The 21,175-nt window shown below is 40.7% G+C and overlaps 1 protein-coding gene across 1 annotated transcript in view; it reads right to left on the bottom strand.

The window, feature by feature from the left end:
- Positions 1 to 10,537: 10,537 nt before the first annotated feature.
- Positions 10,538 to 21,175, bottom strand: part of PTCHD1 (patched domain containing 1) — a 32,955-nt gene continuing 22,317 nt past the window's right edge. The window contains exon 3 of the mRNA XM_021553022.4: positions 10,538 to 12,193. Within this exon, the coding sequence (XP_021408697.1) occupies positions 10,539 to 12,193 (1,655 nt within the window). The 3' untranslated portion in view covers position 10,538. The remainder of the gene's footprint in view (positions 12,194 to 21,175) is intronic.

Below are 21,175 nucleotides of genomic sequence, written 5' to 3'. Positions count from 1 at the left end.
ATAGGATGGCAGGTGTGGGAACCTTCTGGGGCAAATAGAAGAGTTCATATTTAACTGAATGAAGTCCTTTTCACCAAAAAGGTATCTCAATGAAACTTGCAATATGAGTGTCAGAGGGACTGTGTGGCATGAAGCCAAAGGCTGAGGGCTACTAAAATTTGGGAAAGCACAAGCATAAGGATGCCTGGACAGCATCCATAGCACATCTACTACTTAGGGAAACCACAGTGTACCACAGAGGCCAATTTTTCTTATAAGCTTTTAAAGTACATTAGGAATTGGAATGCTTTCTTTTGCACAGCTGTCTGATGGAGGAACAATGCTTTGCCTTGCCATGGCTCAGGTATGGGTTTCCTGTGCTGGTCTGTGCTTGCCTCTGTGCCTCAGGTCCTATGTCACTCAGACACTGTCACAGGGATCATCTGCCTTGAAAACAGATTGACAGAATGAAACTCAGCCTTTGGCTTCCAGGGGAAGGGGAGAACACTTGTCTGGAATATGCTGGATGGTGCTTTAAACAAATGCTATTAGCTGTAACTCCTGAGAAGTCTGTGGAGAGGTGCTGATGAACACAAAGAGTAAGTAATTCAGTACTTTCCCCATAATATTTCAATTCCTCCCCTACCCAAGTTCCACACTTTAAAGCTCTATTGGTTGTAGTTGTCAGTAATTTAAAACTCTTACCTTATTTTTGATCTGGTGCTGGAACAGACCACCTGAAGAGCTTTCCAGGGCTGTAAGTACATTTAGGAGGTTTTCTGTTCAGGCTTTCATGGAGTTCTCTACAATAAATCTAGGCATTTCTCATCTGAGTTGATTTTTTTTGTCTCCCTTGACTTTAAAGTTTCCAATATCTATTTGTCATTTCTACCTGTGACATATTCTCCATGAATTTATTATTTGCTTCTCACTTCAAATACTTTGTATTCTGAGATTCTGGCTTTGAAGCATATGCTGGGAAAAAAAAAAAAAAAGAACTCACTGATGTTAGCAATCTTATCCATGATTCTGAAGTCACATATCACTGCTCCACATTTTTCCTTTCTAAGCCAAATTATTTTAATCTTTTTCTGTAAATTAGATTCTTAAGGTTTGGTATCACCACTGACTGTGAGGCAAGAACTCGTCCTTTGATGGAGAGGTTTGGAAAGTGCTGAATGAGCAGTTAAATTGATATTCTCTCTCCCTTCTCTCGCCATTTCTGCAAATTCCATATAATAAATCTTCAGTATAAACATCCTCACAGATGGTGATATTACATGCAATATGATGTCCTGACAGTGAGCTTTGGATGCTTCTCCTTGCTAGATCTAATACTGCTATGTCACCTGTGTGTATCAGAGGCATGGCAGGTCAGCAAACTGTTGTTGGTTGTCCTGTGACAGCCATTGTAGCCACCCTTCCAGTAAGATCCAAGATAGTGACAGAAAGGCTCCCATGAGAGGGACTAATGAGCAGGAATAATCCTGAAATTACAACGTGGCCACTGCTTCTGCAGCCAGTGCCAGGAGATGCTTGGCAGAACCCCACCTCTCCTGCAAAGAGGGATACGATGGACTGATTGGTCAAACTGTCAATAGACAGGCTTGGAACTGCCTGCAATAGTATGCAGAGAGGAGAGAAAAGAGAAATACAATTGCAGATGGATGTCCTTGAATCAGGAATCACCTTAAGAGAGGAGTTTCCCACTCCTTGCTGCGGGTTATGTACCTGAGGGCTCACTTTGTCTGGAGGGAAAATTGATCGTCTCTTCAAAAGAAAAGAAAAGAAATCCTTCCAACACACAAGTATTTTTGTCAGGAGGGCATGACTGTTTCAGAACATTAAAGTCAGCTGCTCTTCTCTAAATAAGAGCTGCAGTAAAATAGTGAGGGTCAAATTGTCATTTTAAAGTAAGTTATGAGCCAGAATCCATGACCAATCTCCTTTTCTGTATGATACTGTTTATAGATCATGTTAAATTCTTCAGCTCTGGGCCCTAGATTAGATTGTGAATTATATTCTCCTTTTATTCCAAAACAATGAGGTATTGAATCTATATGTGAATTCATATAATTAGGCAGCTGTGATTTTTTATTTTCTTTGTATAGACAGATCCTGTCTTTTTTTTATTAAACAGCCTTAAACATTACAGCTGCTAGTCTTTTACATGTTCATATGATTTTTCTGAGTCCCATACTAGCTTACACCTTCCTTCCCTTTGCAGCTCAGAGGGTTTTATATGATTTCTTTCTCATCCTCCTGACACAATAAAACCTGAGTTTTATTGACAGCTCTGCATTTCTGTAGCCAGTTTCTTTGTTCCTAAACTCCTTACCAAACTTCTCTGCTGCTCCTCCCCTGCTGATCCATTACTAATCTCAGTACAGATAAAATATTCTTCCTACCAGCTTTCAACTACATTTCTAGGTTGGCTTTTCCCCCTCTTTATACGGAGCCAACTTGTGTTGGGCGTATAATACATAATTGATATGGGGGTGTGTGTACTATATATACACATTAGTGGGGCATCTCATTTTCCTGAATATAGCTGACAAATAAAAAATCAGTTTTTACTTGTAGCATCAGGGAACAGATTGCTTATTATGAAATATAATCAGTATGTGAAGGCACACTTTTTACAAATTGTGTTTTCTGCATCAGTTTGTTTGTATACATTTAAAATTTTGTTTCCAGCAAACTTTACCTGTGCAAATTGATAATTTCTAAGAAGATAAATATCAGTTTAGCTCAAAAGTATGCCTCCTCACAGAACTGAGCATATTTCAGAGGATTCAGTGTGGCCAAAAAGAATCAGGATGGAATATTCTGCATTATATATAACTTATGCTATGTATAGACTGGATACCCAGCTAAGGCCTTTAACATGATTCTCACATTTCTCACACATATAAATTTTCAAGGGGACTTTCTTCTTTGCTGATGGACTCTTGGTTCTTTCTAGTTAGCACTTGGCATATATATAGTTATATTCTGCCATTAAACTGAAGTCTGCAAAAAAAACCCCCATTCTTCTCAATGAGTTCTATATTGCCATTAACCTTTAAAAGTTTAAGTGATATTTACAGGATGAATGTGAACATGAGCACACTTCACTGTTTTGGGCCCACAATCCTGCCTAGTTTCTGTGTGCAAATTAGTTGTATAAATAAGGGAGTGTGGTATTTGGGAGTGAAAATATTCTGACTTGTATGCAGCAGTGAAAGAATTGCATGTGGAATTCAGACATGCTGCTCACGAACATTTGTTGGGCTGAACTGTATTCCTTGATAAGCTAAAAATCAGATTTAATATGCCTTTATTTTGAAGGTATATGCACAGATGAACTTTCAGAAATAAAACACACTGATTAGACATTTGGAAAGCCTGAATTTTGTAAATTATATCGGTGGAGATTTGCAGGAAGGAGCTCTTACTAACACAAATGAAGAACAGCCTGGTACCAGGGGTTTTGTTTTTTAGGTTCTGGGTGATGTTTAGACATAGCCTTGTACATTACACTAGTAATTGGAAAAAATGATATCATTTGAGTTTCAGTTTCAGGCAGAATTTTTGGCAACAGTGCTTCTGAATTCTCAATTTAAGGCAATGAGAGAAAGAATGACTGAAAGGGACAAGGCCAGGAGCCATAACAGGTGACAGGAATCACCTTTAAATTGCAGATCCAAACTTCCCATTAAACTAAAGTGTCTGAAAGCCCTTGGTAGCCAAAAACCCCTAACCCTTGGTATTTGTTGCAGTGCCTTGGGATTGGATCTGGCTCACCTGCTTTTTACAGTAAAGTGGTGCATATCTCGTTTCTGCAGTCATGTGTGACAGAGCACCGTAGCTGTCACCCTCATCCCCTGCTGGAGTGGTTTGCTTCTGCTTAAGCAGTAGGTCCATATGGGTCTGGAGGGATGCTCCCCTTCTCCAAAACATTAGGAAAGAAATGTAAATGGGTTATCTGCTTGGGCATGGGAAGAAGATGATTGAGCACAGTCATCAGAAGATCCTGGAGCAGCAGCTGTGGTTCTGCTGGTGAGAGAGGTGAGTTTCTCAGAGATGATGGGGCTTCTAAGTTTGTGAATGGTAAGGTATTGGTTAGAACATTTTTAATAGTAATAAGTCTGTTCAATTGCAATGCTTCTGTTCAACAGTAATGCTGCAGGTCTACCTACTTACCAGATCTCAGGTCTGGGTCTTGTTTGAGGAAATAACCTGTAGTTTTTGATCAAATGAATTTCAGATTTTTGCCTTAGCTGTTGGTTTGCCAGCTGAGGCTGGAGTTCTGCTGCTGGATTATCTAGAACACCCCCAAAAAGCACCTAGATCCCAATATCATGGAAATGAATAGATGTGGTTTTCCCTGTGCTTGCAGTGTGCAGCCTGGAACAAGAGGGGTTCCTGCAGAAACAGCATGCCCATCATGCTGGGGACATTGCTGGCTCTGTGCTGAGTAGGTGCCCCTGAACTACTCCACCACCCTCTCTGTGGGGACTTGGAGAACATGCTCATCCTGATTATTTGGGTTAGGCCAGGAAAACTAGATTGTTGCATTGGCGATGGCATGGGATTTCTGTAGCAGTTTGGGAGCACAGGAAGCAAAGAGAGAGATAGCCATTTTATTTTAGGCTTATGCTATACATTGAGATTCATTATACAATTTTTTCCCCTAAATTAATACAAAAATAGTAAAAATAGGTTAAAAAAAGCCTAAATGAAAACCCCTGACATCTTGCAAGCCATTTATTTGATGCACAGATTAAGATTTATTGGAGCTTAAATAACCTAGAATTGTTTCTGCCGACTTATTTTGTTTTGTTATTCCCAAAAATTAAAAAAAAGGTAATGACTTGCAGAATGCCAACGACATCAGAACAATTTGTGCCTGAGAAGCGGCTGCCCCAGGCAGGCGCATGTGATGCTGAGGTGCCCTCTCTCCAGGCAGGAAGCTGTGCCAGGACAACAGGGCAAGGGGTGGCATGTCAGGCCATGCCATTCTGCTCCAACCCACACACCATGGACAGGAATTTGTGTTCAAATGCCCTCCTGGGATCCTTTTGCCATCTCTTTCTCAAAAAAACCCAACCAAACAAGAAATTCGCCACTGCGCTTTCCTGGCAGTGGATGCGTTTCACAAGAGCTTCCTGGGAGACCACACCCCCAGTTTGGAGTTAAAGCTTCTCCCTGTTCTCTAATAAGATTGGGAAGGAGGGATAAGGTTGCCCTCCCCACTGCACTGAGCTGGGGTCACTGGGGATGCCCTGCAGCGATGGTGTAGTGCCTGGCCATGGGTGGAAGATGCTTCCTACCTTTGGGAAAGGGAAGGGGCTGTCCCCCCTCCCCACCTTCTTCTCATCAGACTTGTGTGTATCCCAGAAAGGCTTACTTATTCCACAATGTTTATAAGAAAATAAATGACAGGTACTTTTAGGGATAAATGTAGGGATAAAGCCACGGAAGTAGTACTTTGTCCCTACATAGCTAAATTGTACAATCTGATCTTTATGGATCAGGATTTTAACATGTGCAAAGGCAGGGGAGGAAAAGGCTCTGGGTAATTCTTTCTAACCAAGAGCTTCCAAAAAGTGGTTTCCCACAGGGCTGGTGCCTTACCACGAAAGCACTGGCCCAGCAAAACCAGCCAGCAGTGCTGCCACAGTGTGAGAATCGTGCAGAACTGTTCCTGCACGGCAGCTGATGCTCTCTGCAGGCTGCACACCCCAGGAACCCCGGGGCAGGGCTGTGGGATGGGGACAAGGGAAATGGCACCACCACAGCCCCTGGTCTGGCATCCCCAACACCCACAGAGCAGTACCAGCACCGCCCCTCCCACATTCCCATCTGCTGACAGCTCCCAACCATGCCAGAGGAGCTACTGTACCTGGAGTGCACAGCAAATCCAGAGCTGACTCCTACCAACTCAGCTTCCCTTCCCCGTGTCTCCCTGAACATGCTGTTTGCTTTTCGAGTTAATGAAATAGGAAAAACCACCTCTTTGATAAGTTTTGAAATCATCAGATCTTCTCCCACAACCCACTTGCTTTGCTGGCTCTCTCTGTTTTTCAGAGAAGCCAGCCTTCCTTCTGGACTACCCTGATCTCTGCCCAGACATGCCACCACTTAGTTTTGTTTTCCCTTTGAATAAAAATAAAAGTGTTGGCTGATGTGGGATTTCATGGCCCACAGGAGGACAGTCAGCCTAGAAAAAAACATTTAGAAGTACACCTTTCAATTTACAGTACATGTTTTACCTGAATTCAGTGCTGGCTCAGAAGGCTTCTGAGAGCAGATGTGAATCCTCTTGTGACTCAACATAACCTCAGGCCACTTTGGTACTGTATTCCCTCCAGGTTCACACAGTTGACCATTGTCTTTGGAAAAGAAGCTCTTTTTCTTTGACAGACAGGTTTTTCTCAACAAGTCCAACTCTAATTTTAATCTAACTAGAACACTTCCACATTTCTGCTTTGGGCAGAAAATTCTGCCTTCATCAATTAATGTTTATGGCATAGTTATTCCAGCTATAACGAATTTTCTTAATTTTTTTCCCTCTAGTTAGAGTAATTGTAAATAGAAAGTGGACTTGTGCTAACACAATATCAGAAGTTATATTACAAGGAAACTGGATTGATCTTGAGGGCCAAATGCACGTAGGTTGGCTCTTTTTTGCCATGCTTACCCTGTAGTAAAAATATACTGTACACCATACCTTACTGTATGGGAATTTTCATGTTTGTAGAAGACATATGTACTCAGTGAGCCATAGTCCTACATAGTCTTGTTAACCTTAACTAAAATTTTCACTGTTAGATTTTAGTCAGTGCCTGACAGTGTATAATACTCTCTTCTGCTCACTGCATTTATAAAAAAATTGGATCATCTATATTGCAAACAAAACCACAGTGATACCTGGGCTAAAAAGCCACTTAAGAGTATGACAAAAATCTGCTTAAGCCTAGGTAGTCTTCCAAACTGGAGGTTCACCAGTAAGGGTAAAATCTCATGCACAGTTAGCCACTGGGAGTGCTTTGGACTGAGAACAGAGTGCTGCATCTGCACCTACTAATCAATCAGTGCAGGGAGGTCCATTGACTTTGGTGAAGATAATTGCTCCAGAGAAAAAAGTTGAAGGGGAGGAAGGCCAGAGTGGCTTAGCATAGTCTGAAACCTTGAGAACATGGTTCATGTTGAGGTATTCAAGCTACCTGCAGAGAAGGAGCATTGGGTGCATCCCTCAGACACATCAGGGTTCAGGCCGAAGTCTCACGGACCTGGGCTGAGTGCACCTTGGACACTTCCATGGCTGTACCTTGCCAATGCTGGAGAGGGGAACAGAATGACAGCTTGATGGGAAACACAGTGAAAAATGTATGTAAGTTGGTTTTGGCTCTGTTCTGGGTTTTCACTCTTTTGGGGATGCTCCAGTCTCCTGCCTGTCCTATCCCTGTGTAGAGAGGGGCACGGCTCCTCTTTTCTATCCCAGTCTTGGGTGGCTAGCAGGAGTTACTGGAGAGGGTAACACGGCATTGAGGGGGGACTACTGGGAGAGGAATCTGCCCTTAAAAAGACTTTTAGGAATGGGCTGGACAAACATCCTTCAGAAATTATTTAAATGTTGTTGGCTCTGCCCTGGGAGCAAGGGCGTGGACTTCACGACTTCTCACCCTGCCTTCTGTGGACACGCCAGCTTCTTCTGCAGCACTTTGTCACAGGAATGCCTCCACATCCTTTTTCTGACAGGTTTGGAGATAGAGAAGTAATTTTATCCCTGGTTTTATCACTTTTCTTTAAGATCTCTGAAGGCCTCACATGGTGAGATTTAATAAGAGATCTGTGAAACTGCAAGCTTGTCTTTGGACATTGCTTTAAAGATGCTCCTGCTCTATGCACTGCAAGTAGATGTGAGGAGGTTTATGGTAACTATCTTGGAGTCTGGTGTTTGCAAGTGAATAGCATGAGGGATAGCAGAGGTGTAATCCGTGTTTGCCATGCATTCCTCTCAGCAGTGTACAAACAACCTCTTTGACACGTCCCATTTCCAAGCGTTGCACAAGTCAGTAGATTACTGCAGAGGAATTGCAATTCCTCTGTAACTCTCAGCTAATTAGCTAATGCCCTCAGAAGTTTAAAAGCCACTGCAGCTTCCTGTTGAACAGCCAGGGGACAGGGTGACTGGTATTTAAACAACATACTGACGATCACACAAAATCTAGTGAAGTATATTTAAGGAATATTTTTTGGCTGGAAAACATAGCCCCGAGCCTGAGTCTAAAAAAACAGGGGAAACATCTTTTTCCTAGCCTTACATTCATTTGGCTGTCTTCAAGGTGTCCGTCTGTGTTCTGCCAAGGCTGAAGTTGTTGTTACAGCTTCCCAGCTGCTACCGGAGCAACTGCTGTTTACTTAAGCAAAGAGCCCGTGCATTCCTGGGCACAGCTTCCTTTCTTCTGGTCAGGGAAAGGACTTATCCAGGGGAAAGTAATGTTGCCAGCTGCTCTGCTGATTTGTTTTGCTAGTGAGAATATAATAGTTTGCTTCAGGGCAAAATATCTGGTTATCTTATTTTCTGCTAGGAAGGATGCTTCAGAAATATCTCTTTGCTTGAAAATTAATATTCAGTAGGTGGCATTACAGGTTTTTTTATAGGGCATTTGGGGGTCACTGGGATTGGGATGCTAAAGAGACGTTTCATGCAATGAACCACATCCTGGGTTTGTGACCACAGACGTCCTAGTGACTGTGCAGGTACCACAGGCAGCCTCCCGAGCCACGGTGCTTCCAGTGCTCCAAGCCCCGTGGCTCTTGCAATACCCCTGCCGCCCCAGATACTCTCACTGAAGCAAACTTTGTGCCAAATGCTGAAAACTTTTCAAGTACTCTTAGTTTCCAGATGAGCTGCAAAAGGGAGTCTGGTTGGAATACATTCATGTTGCACCACAAGGCAACAGTCCATAGGAAACCACCTGGCACACCAGCCAGCTTCCTGCTACTGAGTTTCCACAGGCAATGTATGGTCAGAATACTCTCAGCAAAACCTACAGAACTGGCTTACATATCCCCACTAGGGTTCAACCACATGATAAAACCTTACTGTAATGAACCTGTTGCTCTTAAGGGTGGAGGGGTCAGAGGAGGGAAGAGATGCTGCTGCTTTATCTGTTTTACTCCACATCACAGATGCTGACAAAATTATTGATTTAGAACTCATGGCTCCAAAAAGACTCAGTACTGTAATCTTTTTAAGTTGTTGTTTTTGGTGGGTTTTTTTGGGTTGTTGTTTTTCCCTCTCACACATGATGTTTTCAATAGGCCCCTTAGATATGGGCTCTTTGGGGACGTTGATAAACTTGCTGCTGCTAAACCACAGCCCCAACCTTCAGTTTGTTCCACACAACTCTTACTGCCTACTGTCTCCTGGAAGAGCCCATAGCTGCAAGGTCTATTGCTTTACAGGTACTCTAGGAAGATTGAGGGATTAAGGTATACATTATGTAAAACTACCCACTAATCCTCTTAGTGTGCATTACCAGTGAATGGCCTGAAATAGGCTCTCACTAAAAGAGCCCCAACATTCACTTTCTTGATGACATTTTAGTAGTTGAGGTTTGTATCATGGATTTTGGTGCTGAAATATTCAGTACACCATCTTCTGTCTGCTGCTAGATCCACTCACATATCTTAGTAGAGTGCTAACAAAATTACAGTTGGTAAAGCAGATTACATGTTTAACTAGTAGCGAGACATGTATAAAATAGAATTATATATTTTCTAGAGTGACAGAGTCACATGGATTTTTTGTTCCTTTTTTTTGTTCTTTTTTGTTTTTATAAGAAAAAGAAACAGTTATAAAACCATGATTAAAAATGTTACAAGGGATGATTTAAATTTTAAAATAATGATACTTTTAGAAAAAAAAAAAAGTGATTCATAACATAAAGGTGTTTGGAAAGCACTTGGTTGCTGTGTACTGCCTTCTTTCCCAGTACAGTTTGCTATCTTTTATATAGTCTTGCATAAATGTTTAGATTAGGGGAGAAAAGAAATATTAAATGTGATGGCAAAGACTTATAAGAGCTGACTCACTGACTTGAGTTATTGCTGTGCAGAAAGTTTGTAAAGCCTTTACATCCAGTGAACATTTAGTGCTACTTCAGCCTTGACAGTTGACCTTTCAACATGATTTGGTTTAGCCACAATAATTGCAGCATCTGCAGTACAGACGATGCAGACGACTGCTTAAGAATCCAACTTCTTCCATTAGATCTTACTTCATGCATCTAAAATTTAACCTCTCTTTGCATGGGTGTGCAAATTCTCCCATATTACCTGTTATAGGAACTGAGCAAGGTACAATACCCCTGGCTCTTTTGATTTATTTTTTAAAATTTATTTTTAATTTCTCCCATAATTTTGAATATTCCTGGATTTAGCTTAAAGGAAGGAGGGGAAAACCTCCAATCTTCCTGTCCCCACACATTTAGTCAGTACTGGTTTCTTTTTTTTTTTGTTTTTCTCAGTAAGACCTAGTGTAAAAAAACAACCAACAAATCAAGTTAGACTGTTGTAATTTGGTCAACCACTCGGGTGCTATCCATATCCACCATTTCAACACACTCTATTTCCTCACGGTTTTCAGGATTCTTCTTCTCTTTCCTCTTCTTCTTGGAGGGTGGCAGGAAAGTCAGTATCACAGGTAAAATGGCAAAGCAGTGAAAGAAGGTGACTAATGCTATTAAAAACAAGCACCTGAACAGTGTACGGGTCAGATTTGAAGGCACAGCTGCGAGAGGAATCAGACCAACAATATAGCAGAGGTAGCTCTGCAAAATAGCTACCCCATGCACTTCCAGGGCATTTTTCACCCATTTAGTTCTTGTGAACTCTTTGCCCAGGACAAAGGTTGATAACAGTGGAGCACAGTTGTCAATTGTATAATTAATTCCGTAAATTAAGCACAACACAGAAATACAATCTAGTTCCACTTTCCACAAGGTCATAAAACCTATAACTCCAAATTCAACCGAGGCAACAGTTAGAGTGAGCCAGACATTGATCAGAGAGTCTGCCACCAGGAATGCAGAGAAGAAGAGCAGAAATAAAGCACTAATGCAGGAGTTTTGTAAGGGGGCTCCCACTGAAGAGGCATAACGATCCATGTACACAAATGATGGATTGAAAACGATGAATTTCACCTTGGAGGTGAGAGAGAGCTTCCTCAGGGTCTCCAGGAGGTCATAAAGTTCTTCCCTCTTGGTTTCCATTGTCTTGGCCACCAAGAACATCCTGGAGGCCACAACATCAACTTCATTGTTGTATTTCTTGGAAAATATGATATCCTCTGAAAAATGGGCAAACTGAGGGGTCTTCAGGAAGGAGTTCCTCAACATATCAGTGAAATTCTTTTTCGGCAATCCAGTAGATATGTTGAGTTTCCTAAGGTAATTTAAGTAGCTTTCGAACCAAGATATCCTCACAAAGCCCTTGGTATACTCCAACACATCCTCCTGGACACTGGTGTTCCAGTACTCGATTGACTCGTAGATGTAGAACCCAATGACCGGGCTGTAGTTACTGAAATACTTCTGCTGGGCAGTCGTGTACTCGATGGTCCGAGTCGCAGTCGCTACGATGTTGCTCAGGTCTGACCCCTCACTGACCTGCAGGTAGCCCATTAAGGCAAAGGAAATATAAACAAGGTAAAAGAGAACTACAAAAGGCTTGACGTAAGTGTTTGTTATCCAGTCACAATAATAGCGTTTCAGGAACCACACCAAAAGATGACTCTCGTAAGTGTTCGTTTCCTCTGAATCATCCGTGTCCTCACTGAATCTGGCTGTCAGAAGAAACCTATACCATGCAGGCTTCTCTTGCAATACCTCTGGCTTTGGTACCTTTCTGCAGAAGATACTATGCTGGTAGTTGTTTTCTATGTAGCCAGTAAACACCAGGCTGGAACCATAAAAGGAAAGTACATAGAGGTAGTTGAAGAAAATTGCAATACAGGAGTTGCAGCAGAAAATCCTGGCTGCTTCAATGTTAGTGAAGGGACTGGCACCTATTCCAAAAGTGACCAGGTACATGGCAGTGGTGAGAGAAAACGAGAGCATGGAGTCTGCAAATACAGCTGCAGTCCTCTCTTTAACATGTTGGTCTTCTCTAGTTTTTCTCCAGGAGGACAACATTTCAAAAGTCCCATACAACCCATGACCTACAATAGAGAACAAAGGCAGTGTTTAATGTATTCAAATCCTGAATTACACAGAAGAAAGTAATGTTGACACGCTAAAAGGCTCAAAGGAGACACAGCTGGATGCTACCAGTGCTTGAAGGAAATGTCCTGCAGAAGAGAGAAATTATTAGGGAGGTGTAAACCACAGGAGCGCGTTTGCTACCTGCCTAGCACACCTTACTGCCAGAGCTTGAGGAGAGTTCTGCACTGCTGGCACAGGATTCATGGGTTAAAGAAACAGGATTTTTTTACTCTGCTTGGCTGTTTAGTTTCATTATTTCCAAGTGCCTGTGGTGGAAGATGCTTCCAAATTAGTGTTTCCTGGTGATGGCAGCTGACCTGTGGTGAAAACAAAGAAATGCGACCTCGAAGTGCCTATGCTGGAAGCAGAGCATTAGTTGGCTGCATTGTAGAAAATCTGTAAAAAATGAAAATTCCACATAAACTGAAAATGATCAATTCAATCAGTTACTGATTTCTCCACTTCTTGTACAAATTTTCCATCGGGAAAAAGAAATCCTAGAAATGAAACAAACAAATAAAAGAACAAATAAATTTTAGAGGGGAGTGGTAAAACTGATATGGAGCTGCTTAAGGCATTGATCTTCTTTATATATCTGAGAGCTTATAAAACCAAATATAGCCCTATATTTCTTGGCAATGCCTACATTTTGTAAAGTATTTAATTGACTCTTAAAATGGATATACCATTCACAAAAGGAATGACCTAAAATCCTGTGTTTAATCTCCAAGTGCAGGTAAATCAGGAAAAGTGCATGTTTTTATTTTAATTCATGGTTGATCATCTTCCTCTTACAGTTTCTATGTTGTGAAGATGCATTTGGAGGATGCAGACCTCTGCTCTCCCTGAGCTGGGAATGCAGCCACTGACCATCTACCAGGTAAGAGGAGCTAAAGTCAGTGTAGTTTGATGATTTACACAGAGATAAACAGAATATAGTCTTTGCATCATACTTAAAATGTGAGATGGTAATATTTTCTCATAATAATTCATTATAATGTTCATCTTTACTTAAGAGCTCTTTACCATATAATCCCAGCCTCTTTGCTGCCTTTTAATTCCTGCTCCTCCTTATTCTTTTGCTGATTTTGCTGTCACTTTTCTGCTTCTCTGGTCTGCTCTTGGATTATCTCCAGAAATTCCCAAAAGTCAGTCCACTGTGTTGTGCTCTTACCATCTTCTCTGATAGTATTAGATAAAATTATCAGTGCTAAATTAATTGCTGATAATACTGAAGTGCAATCGCTGAACTTTTGAAGCTGATGCTCCAGTCAGGAAGGTCAAGGTAATTCACAGATATCTCTTAGAATTTCAGGCTGTCTGCAGAGTACCAAAATTGTTGTATCAGCTCTGTTCTCTCCACCTGTAGACAATAATCACTTTTGCTACAAGGGCTATAAATGCCAGTCCATGGAACCCAAGCAAATGAGGTATTTTGAAGAACTGGAATTCCACAAGTTATATTAGGGATGTTGGAACTCTATGATCTTGAAGGTTCCTTCCAGTCCAAACCAACCTGTGATGCTGTGAGTCCATAACCATGTTAATTCTTAAATGCCTCATACAGGCTAAATATTTAATTAACTTGACAAAATAACCCTTTTGTGGTCAGCACCTTTTACTGTAGGGGCAGTTGTTGCTGATTCAATCCACACTTCTTGCAATCTGTATTTTGACAGATGGCAGATCTGGTCACTCTGTTATGCTGAAAAGAATAGGTATGGAGTATTTTATAAAGAAGTCACAGCACAGAGCTCATAAGATGAGATAATAGGGCAGCTGGTGTATCTCCTTATCACCTGGTGTTTAGTGTAACACAGTTCACACTCATGTATATCAGATATTTTACCTATTTTGTTATTTAGAGTCGTGGCATAGATCTCAAATGTCCAATTTGTAGCAGTATTACAGACCTGGCTTTGGCATTCATCTTAATTTTCCCCAACAGTGTTTTACAGCTGCTTTCAGAGGCCAGGTCAAGACTGTCAATTTGATAACTAGCACTGTGCCCCCTCTTAAAGCTAACAGGGAATACTGGAACTCCCCAGACATAAAATCAAGCAAAATGCACAATCAAGTGACTGGCACCCCATTGCTAATTATGCTTCAAATAGTTATGTTCTAGGCTCAGTAGGGAAAGCTATTAAGCTTGCTTTTAGTGTGTTCTTTGTAAAGACAGAGTGACCTTTATTTAAATGTAACTGATCACTTGCCAAAGTAGGGAGTGAGAGGTTTAATCCATTTATGGCTCCCATGAGTCCTGCAGACAAGCTTGTCTGCGAATTTCACGTGGCATCATACACATTAGCATTGAGTGAACAAAACAGAATAAAATGAGGTCATTGAATATTACAAATTACTTCCGTCATGAGCTTTAGCTATAGCATGTTTTTGCAAAAAAAAAAAAAATAAAAAAAAAAAAATCACCATTAATAGGCTCTGGCCTAAAAATACTCAAATAGCCATATTAATATGGGGAACATTTGACTGTAAATGAGAGAAGGAAATTACAGTGAGTTAAATATGATGCTGAACATGACGTTTTAACAGGTATAAAGCTTTGGATAATGCTTGATAACATGACTTCTGATACCACATTCCTTCTTTAAGCAGAAAAGATAAAACCACATTTGCTCTTACATAATCTTCAAGACTACCCTAAAATGGAATCTGATTTAGAGAACTTCTCAAGTAAATGCATGAAGAGGCGTCACCAAATGTGCTCCACAAAGTCAAGAGAAAAATATTTGGATATTTTCCTATTTTAGGATGGGTTCCTTTTGTTGCCTTTTGTTGTTTGCTACACAATCTGTGTACTAAGAGCTGGTATTTTCCTTCAGTTGTACAGTTGGTGATTTCTCTGTCCATGTGTACAATAGCTACAGAATTATCATTTACATTGAGGAGGACATGCCTAAAGTTGCAGGATTTTGCACCAGTGACACTCCTGACCTGATCCAGTTTCCTCAGAAAAAAAATTAGGCCCAAACTCAAGCACAAATTAGGCTTGGCAGTCAAAAGATTAGCTGTATTCAGCTAGGATGGGATTTACCTAACCTAATTTGCCTCTAAATACGGACTGTAAACACAATCTGGGTAAAAATCTCCAAGACTCTAACTTGCTGATGTTCATGTAAGTCTAGCCCACAGAGACTAGGGTGATATCTCCATGGAAGTATTTTGAGAGAATTTCTTTTACTTCTCTGTCATTTCAGAGTTTTCATTTTTTGCATCCCTAATCAATTTGCACCAATTACCTCTATTTCTCTCGCTGTTGCTACATCTACTCCATGTAATATTAATGAGATGAAAGGAATTTTTTCCTTGTAAATAAATTCTGTAATTGCTTCAACTGATTTTCCCTTTTTAATAGAGATTTAGCCACAAATCTGTAATCATTTAGAGCAACTTGTTCATTATTCACGGTCATTCAGTAAATAATAAATATGAACTCAAACAGCTAATGGGCTACTGGAGATCTTTTCCTGCTGACATTTACTGTTATGATTCACCGGTCGTGCCCTACAGTCAGGCTGTACAATCATGAGCTAACAAGAAGAACACAGAAAAATGTGAGCTTTTTAAGAAAAAGAGGTTCAGGGTCAAAGGAAAATGTTAAAGGGATAGGAGAAAGGTATTGGACAAAATGGGAATCACTTTTTTCCTTATTCTCTTTTTCTGCTGCTTTGCATTTAGGAGATACTCCTACCATATGCTGGAGGACTAAAAGCAGACAATCTGACTTACGTAGTCAAAGAAAATGAAGAAGAAAATTATTGTTAATGCTGAGGATTTCCACAGGTTTTTCAACCTGAGATGGGCTACCTTTAATTTTAGAACATGATAATAATAGTAATACTACCAATAAACCAAATAAATTAGGCCTAGCTTAAATACAGCACTTTTATGAGTAGCCTGAAAATGCTATAAAAAGTTTCATTTGCCTCCTTCAGAAAGAAATCTTGCAATTACACATGCTCTGCAAAATCAATGCAGAGCATACATCAGAAAAAAAGCACTTGTAGGAAGTTGTGAAAACGAAAGCAAAATTTTATCTTCCTTAAGATTATCAAATCATTAACCTCATTTTAAAATACTACTTATGTGCAGGCACTGAAACAGTTCTTTCTAGTACCTCAAAAAAGAAATGCATCCTTTCCCTTGTTAAGTGGTTGTTCAAGCAAGGGGCCTTCATGAGCTGGCACGGGCAGCCCAGGCTTAGTGTTGGCTCTGCTCCTGACTGCAAATGGCAGGACCAAAGCAGAGGGAGGGAGGAGAAGGGATTTAAGCAGCCCTAGAGCCTGTGAGAGGGCAGCAAAGTGACCTTCTGGTCACTGCAGTCACAAACCAGTTTTCTATTTGCTTGGCTTAATTGCTTACCTGAAGCAAGGGCTCCTGCATGCTTTTGTAAAACAAGTGAGGGATATGTTCCATTTTGAACTAAAATCATGTGAAGTTTTGATCTCATTGTGGTAATACGAGGCTTGGATATCCAAATAGACTTCTTCCATCAGAGAAATAAAGGGGAATGACTAAAAAATAAGTTTTTGGTTCTCTTTTTTGCACTTTTACCCATCTATGAAAGTAGAAAATAATAGTACACTGTGGGTCTCATCTTTTTTGTCCTTATTGTTTTGAAGGTTGTATGTTTCAATATGTGTCTGATACTTGAGTAAAATCTCTCTGAGTAAAATACCACTTACAGGTTGTGAAGTTCCAAACTTCTATGAGGAAGGTAGCATTTCAGGGCTAATAGATTTTATTAATCCCACTTTAATGCAAAGGTACAAAACACTAATAACAACAGATCTGCCCCTCAGGGAGGCTGAGTACTGCACCAGGATGTATGGTGCCCATTAGCTGCCACAATTAACACCAATAAAGCATCAAAGTGTCTTCCAGAGGGACCAGACTTCACTAGTGGCAAAGCTGGGCTATGGGGTTTCTCCCTTCTCAGGCATTACTTCTCCTCTCCTACTGTATTAGTATTAATAGCCACATGGTACTAATTCACCTGTTTTAGTCTACACTGGACTAAAGGAATGGTGAGGATCAGAAAGTAGCCTTTTTTATTATTATTTTTTTTTAGGTTACTTTTGAAACAAAAAGTAACCTTTTCCTGATGCGGATGGCACAAAAGACTGTCTGAAATGGGTGATGACTCATGGTAGGATATATGGGAGCCTTGTAAACTGGGTGGCTGAAAATTTGAAATGGAAGCATGCTCTGATGGCATTTTGGAGCCTAAGTGAGGATTTTGATTTAAGGTTTTTGCTTGCACTGTAATGGCTGCATCCCTGTAACACTATCAGTTCAGCTGGACCAGTGTTGTCCCACTCAGGTTGATTTGAGCCTGAAATCACCCCACTGAATTGGAGCACTTGTCTGCAAGAGGAATTTAGTGTCCTGTGAAAAAGGATGTGAATGTACAGAGGATAAACTATGTTGCACCAGCTTTCTTTGTGGGTATCTGTGAAGCACAGCTTGATTCACATTCAAAGTGGAGTGAAATATCATCTGCAGAGACAAACACCAGATGAATTAACATGAAATAACTAGGATGCTGTAAATTCATATCCCAGCTTGCTGCCAACGCAGGCAAGGTCTCAAGAACTGCTCTTGTGTGCAAAAATAGTACATAGGAGATCAGAATCATATCGCAGGAATTGCCCTTTCCAAATCGGTACCTGCAATAACATATGATATAATGAAGGTGCAATGAATTTTCCTAGCTGACAGTATTAAAAATAACAATGTACACTGCTCAACTCTAGAACTGCTTTCTACAGTAATGTCAACAAAGAGGCTGAGATAATTTCCCCCTGCTGACTTATTTTTTTCCAGCTAGATCAGTGATCTCATCTCCCGTCTTCTGACAAGCCAAGTGAAACCACTAATCCAGACTCCCTTTGTCACAGGGGCTGCAATCCACCAGTTGTTGCCTAAATACCTGGCCAGCCTCATGTGGCATCTCCCAGCAGGCTCAATTTCAGCCTGGACCATGTAGCAGGCTCAAACTGCTACTGAATGTGACAGGCAGAGCAAGAAAGTTTGCATCCAGCTGAAGCAAACATCTGGCTCCACACCCTGTTCTCACTAAAACAATAAAATACTACAGCTAAACGAGATCCTTCAGCATGCAGACAGAATCAGCACTAGCCTAATTTATACAACACTTTTCACTGAGTGGATAACAATTGACTGGCAAAGGTTGTGCTGAAGGTTGAGCTATACCATCATTAGCACACTGTTGTAACAAACCCTAAGCAATGTCCAACTCTGTGGTCCATAAATGGTGCAACACATGAATGTAAAACATAAATGGTTTTGCTGCATGAATGTCAGACGTGAAGGAGGGTGTGGATTGCTGAACATCCCACAGTGCAGACTTGTCTGTCCCAAACATTTGTGCAGAGCTGAGAAATGCACAGTGAATCCTACTTGCTTTTCCTACACTTGCCTGTTTGTGGGAGCCCAGTTCACAGTGTAGAGTAAAATCCTGGAGGATACTAACATCCTGTAAGGTAGTCATCTAAACAACTGTGTTTCCAGGCAGCAGTGTTTGTCTCTGGGAAATTGTGACTATGGGACTGCAGGCTCTGGACAGTTGAGTGGTGCTAAATGCATCCTTTTTGGCAAAGTGATTGAAGTCCCCGCCACACAACTGCAGCCTGACCTCATTTCATACCTCTAAGAACAGGTTCAAAGGACAAGTAAGCCTGAATGCTATGTGCAGGCATGGAACATGGATTCAGGACACATGAAGAGCAACATGGGATAGGATGCAGTGGTATAAGTATGGGCTATATGTATTGCAGTGCTTTATTCACCTCCTGTCCCACAGACTCTGCATGTCAGTATTGTAACTGCATTACAGGTATGACATCACACTTCAAACATATGGTAATGATACTGTTGGGTAGCTTGAGTATTTGCAATTATTGCTTTAAAGGGTACTAAATTTTACACATACTATCACCTAAGATGTACTATGGCTGCAGGTGCTAACATCTGACTTGGGATCTTCCCAAAGGAGAAACATACTGAAATTAGGTAGGTGAGCCTGTTAGGTATCTAGGCATGAAACTGTTTGATCAGTCTCTGGTTTTGCTTTATATTTGAGTAGTAGCCATTCACCCTCAAGTGTCAGGCTGATCTGTCCAACAGATTTACAACAGCACTGGCCATCCCAGTCAGAAAGCCCCATGCATGCCCAAGTATTCCTCAACTTACTACCAGCATCAAAAACACAGGATCTTGGTGCATGCACACCAGATAAAAATTTGCCTCAGTCTCTGGAGAGAGAGCTGTGTTTTGTGCTGTATCTACTTGGCAACAAAGTAAGAGAAACCAAAATGTTTAATAATATTCTCTCAGAATCTGCTGTGTTTCACAGCTGTGGGCGGCTGTGCCCACAGAAATGCACTGTGAAGAGAAAGTGTCCCCGTGCAGCACACGCTGGCTTGGTTGGTGTGTGCAGAGAAGATCTTCAGCTGGTGCTCAGTGCTTCACACTGGAGACCACAATGATATTTTCAGTCATAGATCCTGCTGAAAGGCTCTCCGGGCCATTAAGCCTGCGCTCAAAGTGCTGGATGCACAGTCAGGAAAATGGAGTGTGTCTGCAAATCCAGCCCAAGGCTGAGCCCTCATTCAGGTCTTGTCCAGCCCAGTCCCCCAGTCACAAAAGGGGAGTAGGTTCCTCATAAGACTCGTCTGGATTTGCTGCACCAGAGTAATTTAGGTCCCAATCTTCTGGCAATGAATGTCTGCCATAATATCCTACATTTTTAAATGGAGCTTTTGGAAATGGAGCACCCAGTCAACTGTTTGCTGTCCTGTGAAACTGTTTTGGTCAGGTGCAGCCCTTTCTGACTTGTACTAAAAAGCACACATTTGCACAAAGCAGGCACAGACAAAATTAAATCATCCCCTTGGTCTCACCCTAAACTGTGGGGACACGGTCAGCAATGCTTGGGATACGTGGTGCACACCAACTATAAACTCCCCAGTATGATTTTTTTATCATGGAAAACAAACAACAAGGAGCCAATATTTTCACAACCTAATTTTAAAACTATGATCACATACTACACATACACACACACACACATATATATATATATATAAACCGTGATGACATATAAGTATTGAAATGAAAATCGTTCTACACATAAATCTCTGTCTTTGAAGAAATACATACACATACACAAGAAACACATAGACATTCTGTAATTTTTCTATCTATTTAAGGGGAAAATAAATAAACAAAGATAATTAAGTAGAATTAAACAATGCCTTGGTATTCATAATCCTAGACTTCACCACAATCCCTAATCAACAATGGTGGTAACATGGTTCACTACTTTTTCTTTTTGGAGTATTTTAGAGTGCTTTACTAATACAAAAATCTTACTATTTAATATTGCATTTTCAAATTATTTTTTTAAAGTATGCCAAATTCTGTTTACATTAACAAGCCTCCTACTGTAATGATTATACATGCAATTCAGCACTTACTGAACAGACCCATTGATTTCAATTAAATAAAGTTATTGTTTTAGGTTTTGGGAGAATGATGGATGCTTTTCTTGTATTACCCTTTTTTTACTTTTGAAACAATGTAATATTTGAGATTTTTTTTGTTACAGTGATAGCAAGAATGTCATATAAACACATTTTAAAAAAGAGATACATTTGAGAGAAAGTTTGAGTGGCTCTTGTATTTTGATAAGCAAACTGAGTTATAGTTCAAAATCTACTTTTATATATAAAGAGAACATTTATTCCACCTAAAAAAAATCAGTAAAGGGTTGTTTTGGCATTTAAATAGCATGCTGACAACTCTATTTAAATGTGTCACTTGCTTTCCTATGTTCCTATGTTTCCAAAATACCTGGCAAAAGTTAAAAGTCATATTTCTTTCAGTGCAAGAGAAGG

The sequence above is a fragment of the Lonchura striata genome, chromosome 1 (genome assembly GCF_050655825.1).
Source record: "Lonchura striata isolate lonStrDom1 chromosome 1, ASM5065582v1, whole genome shotgun sequence".
Lineage (NCBI taxonomy): Eukaryota > Metazoa > Chordata > Aves > Passeriformes > Estrildidae > Lonchura > Lonchura striata.
This window is presented reverse-complemented; position numbering and strand designations above follow the sequence as displayed.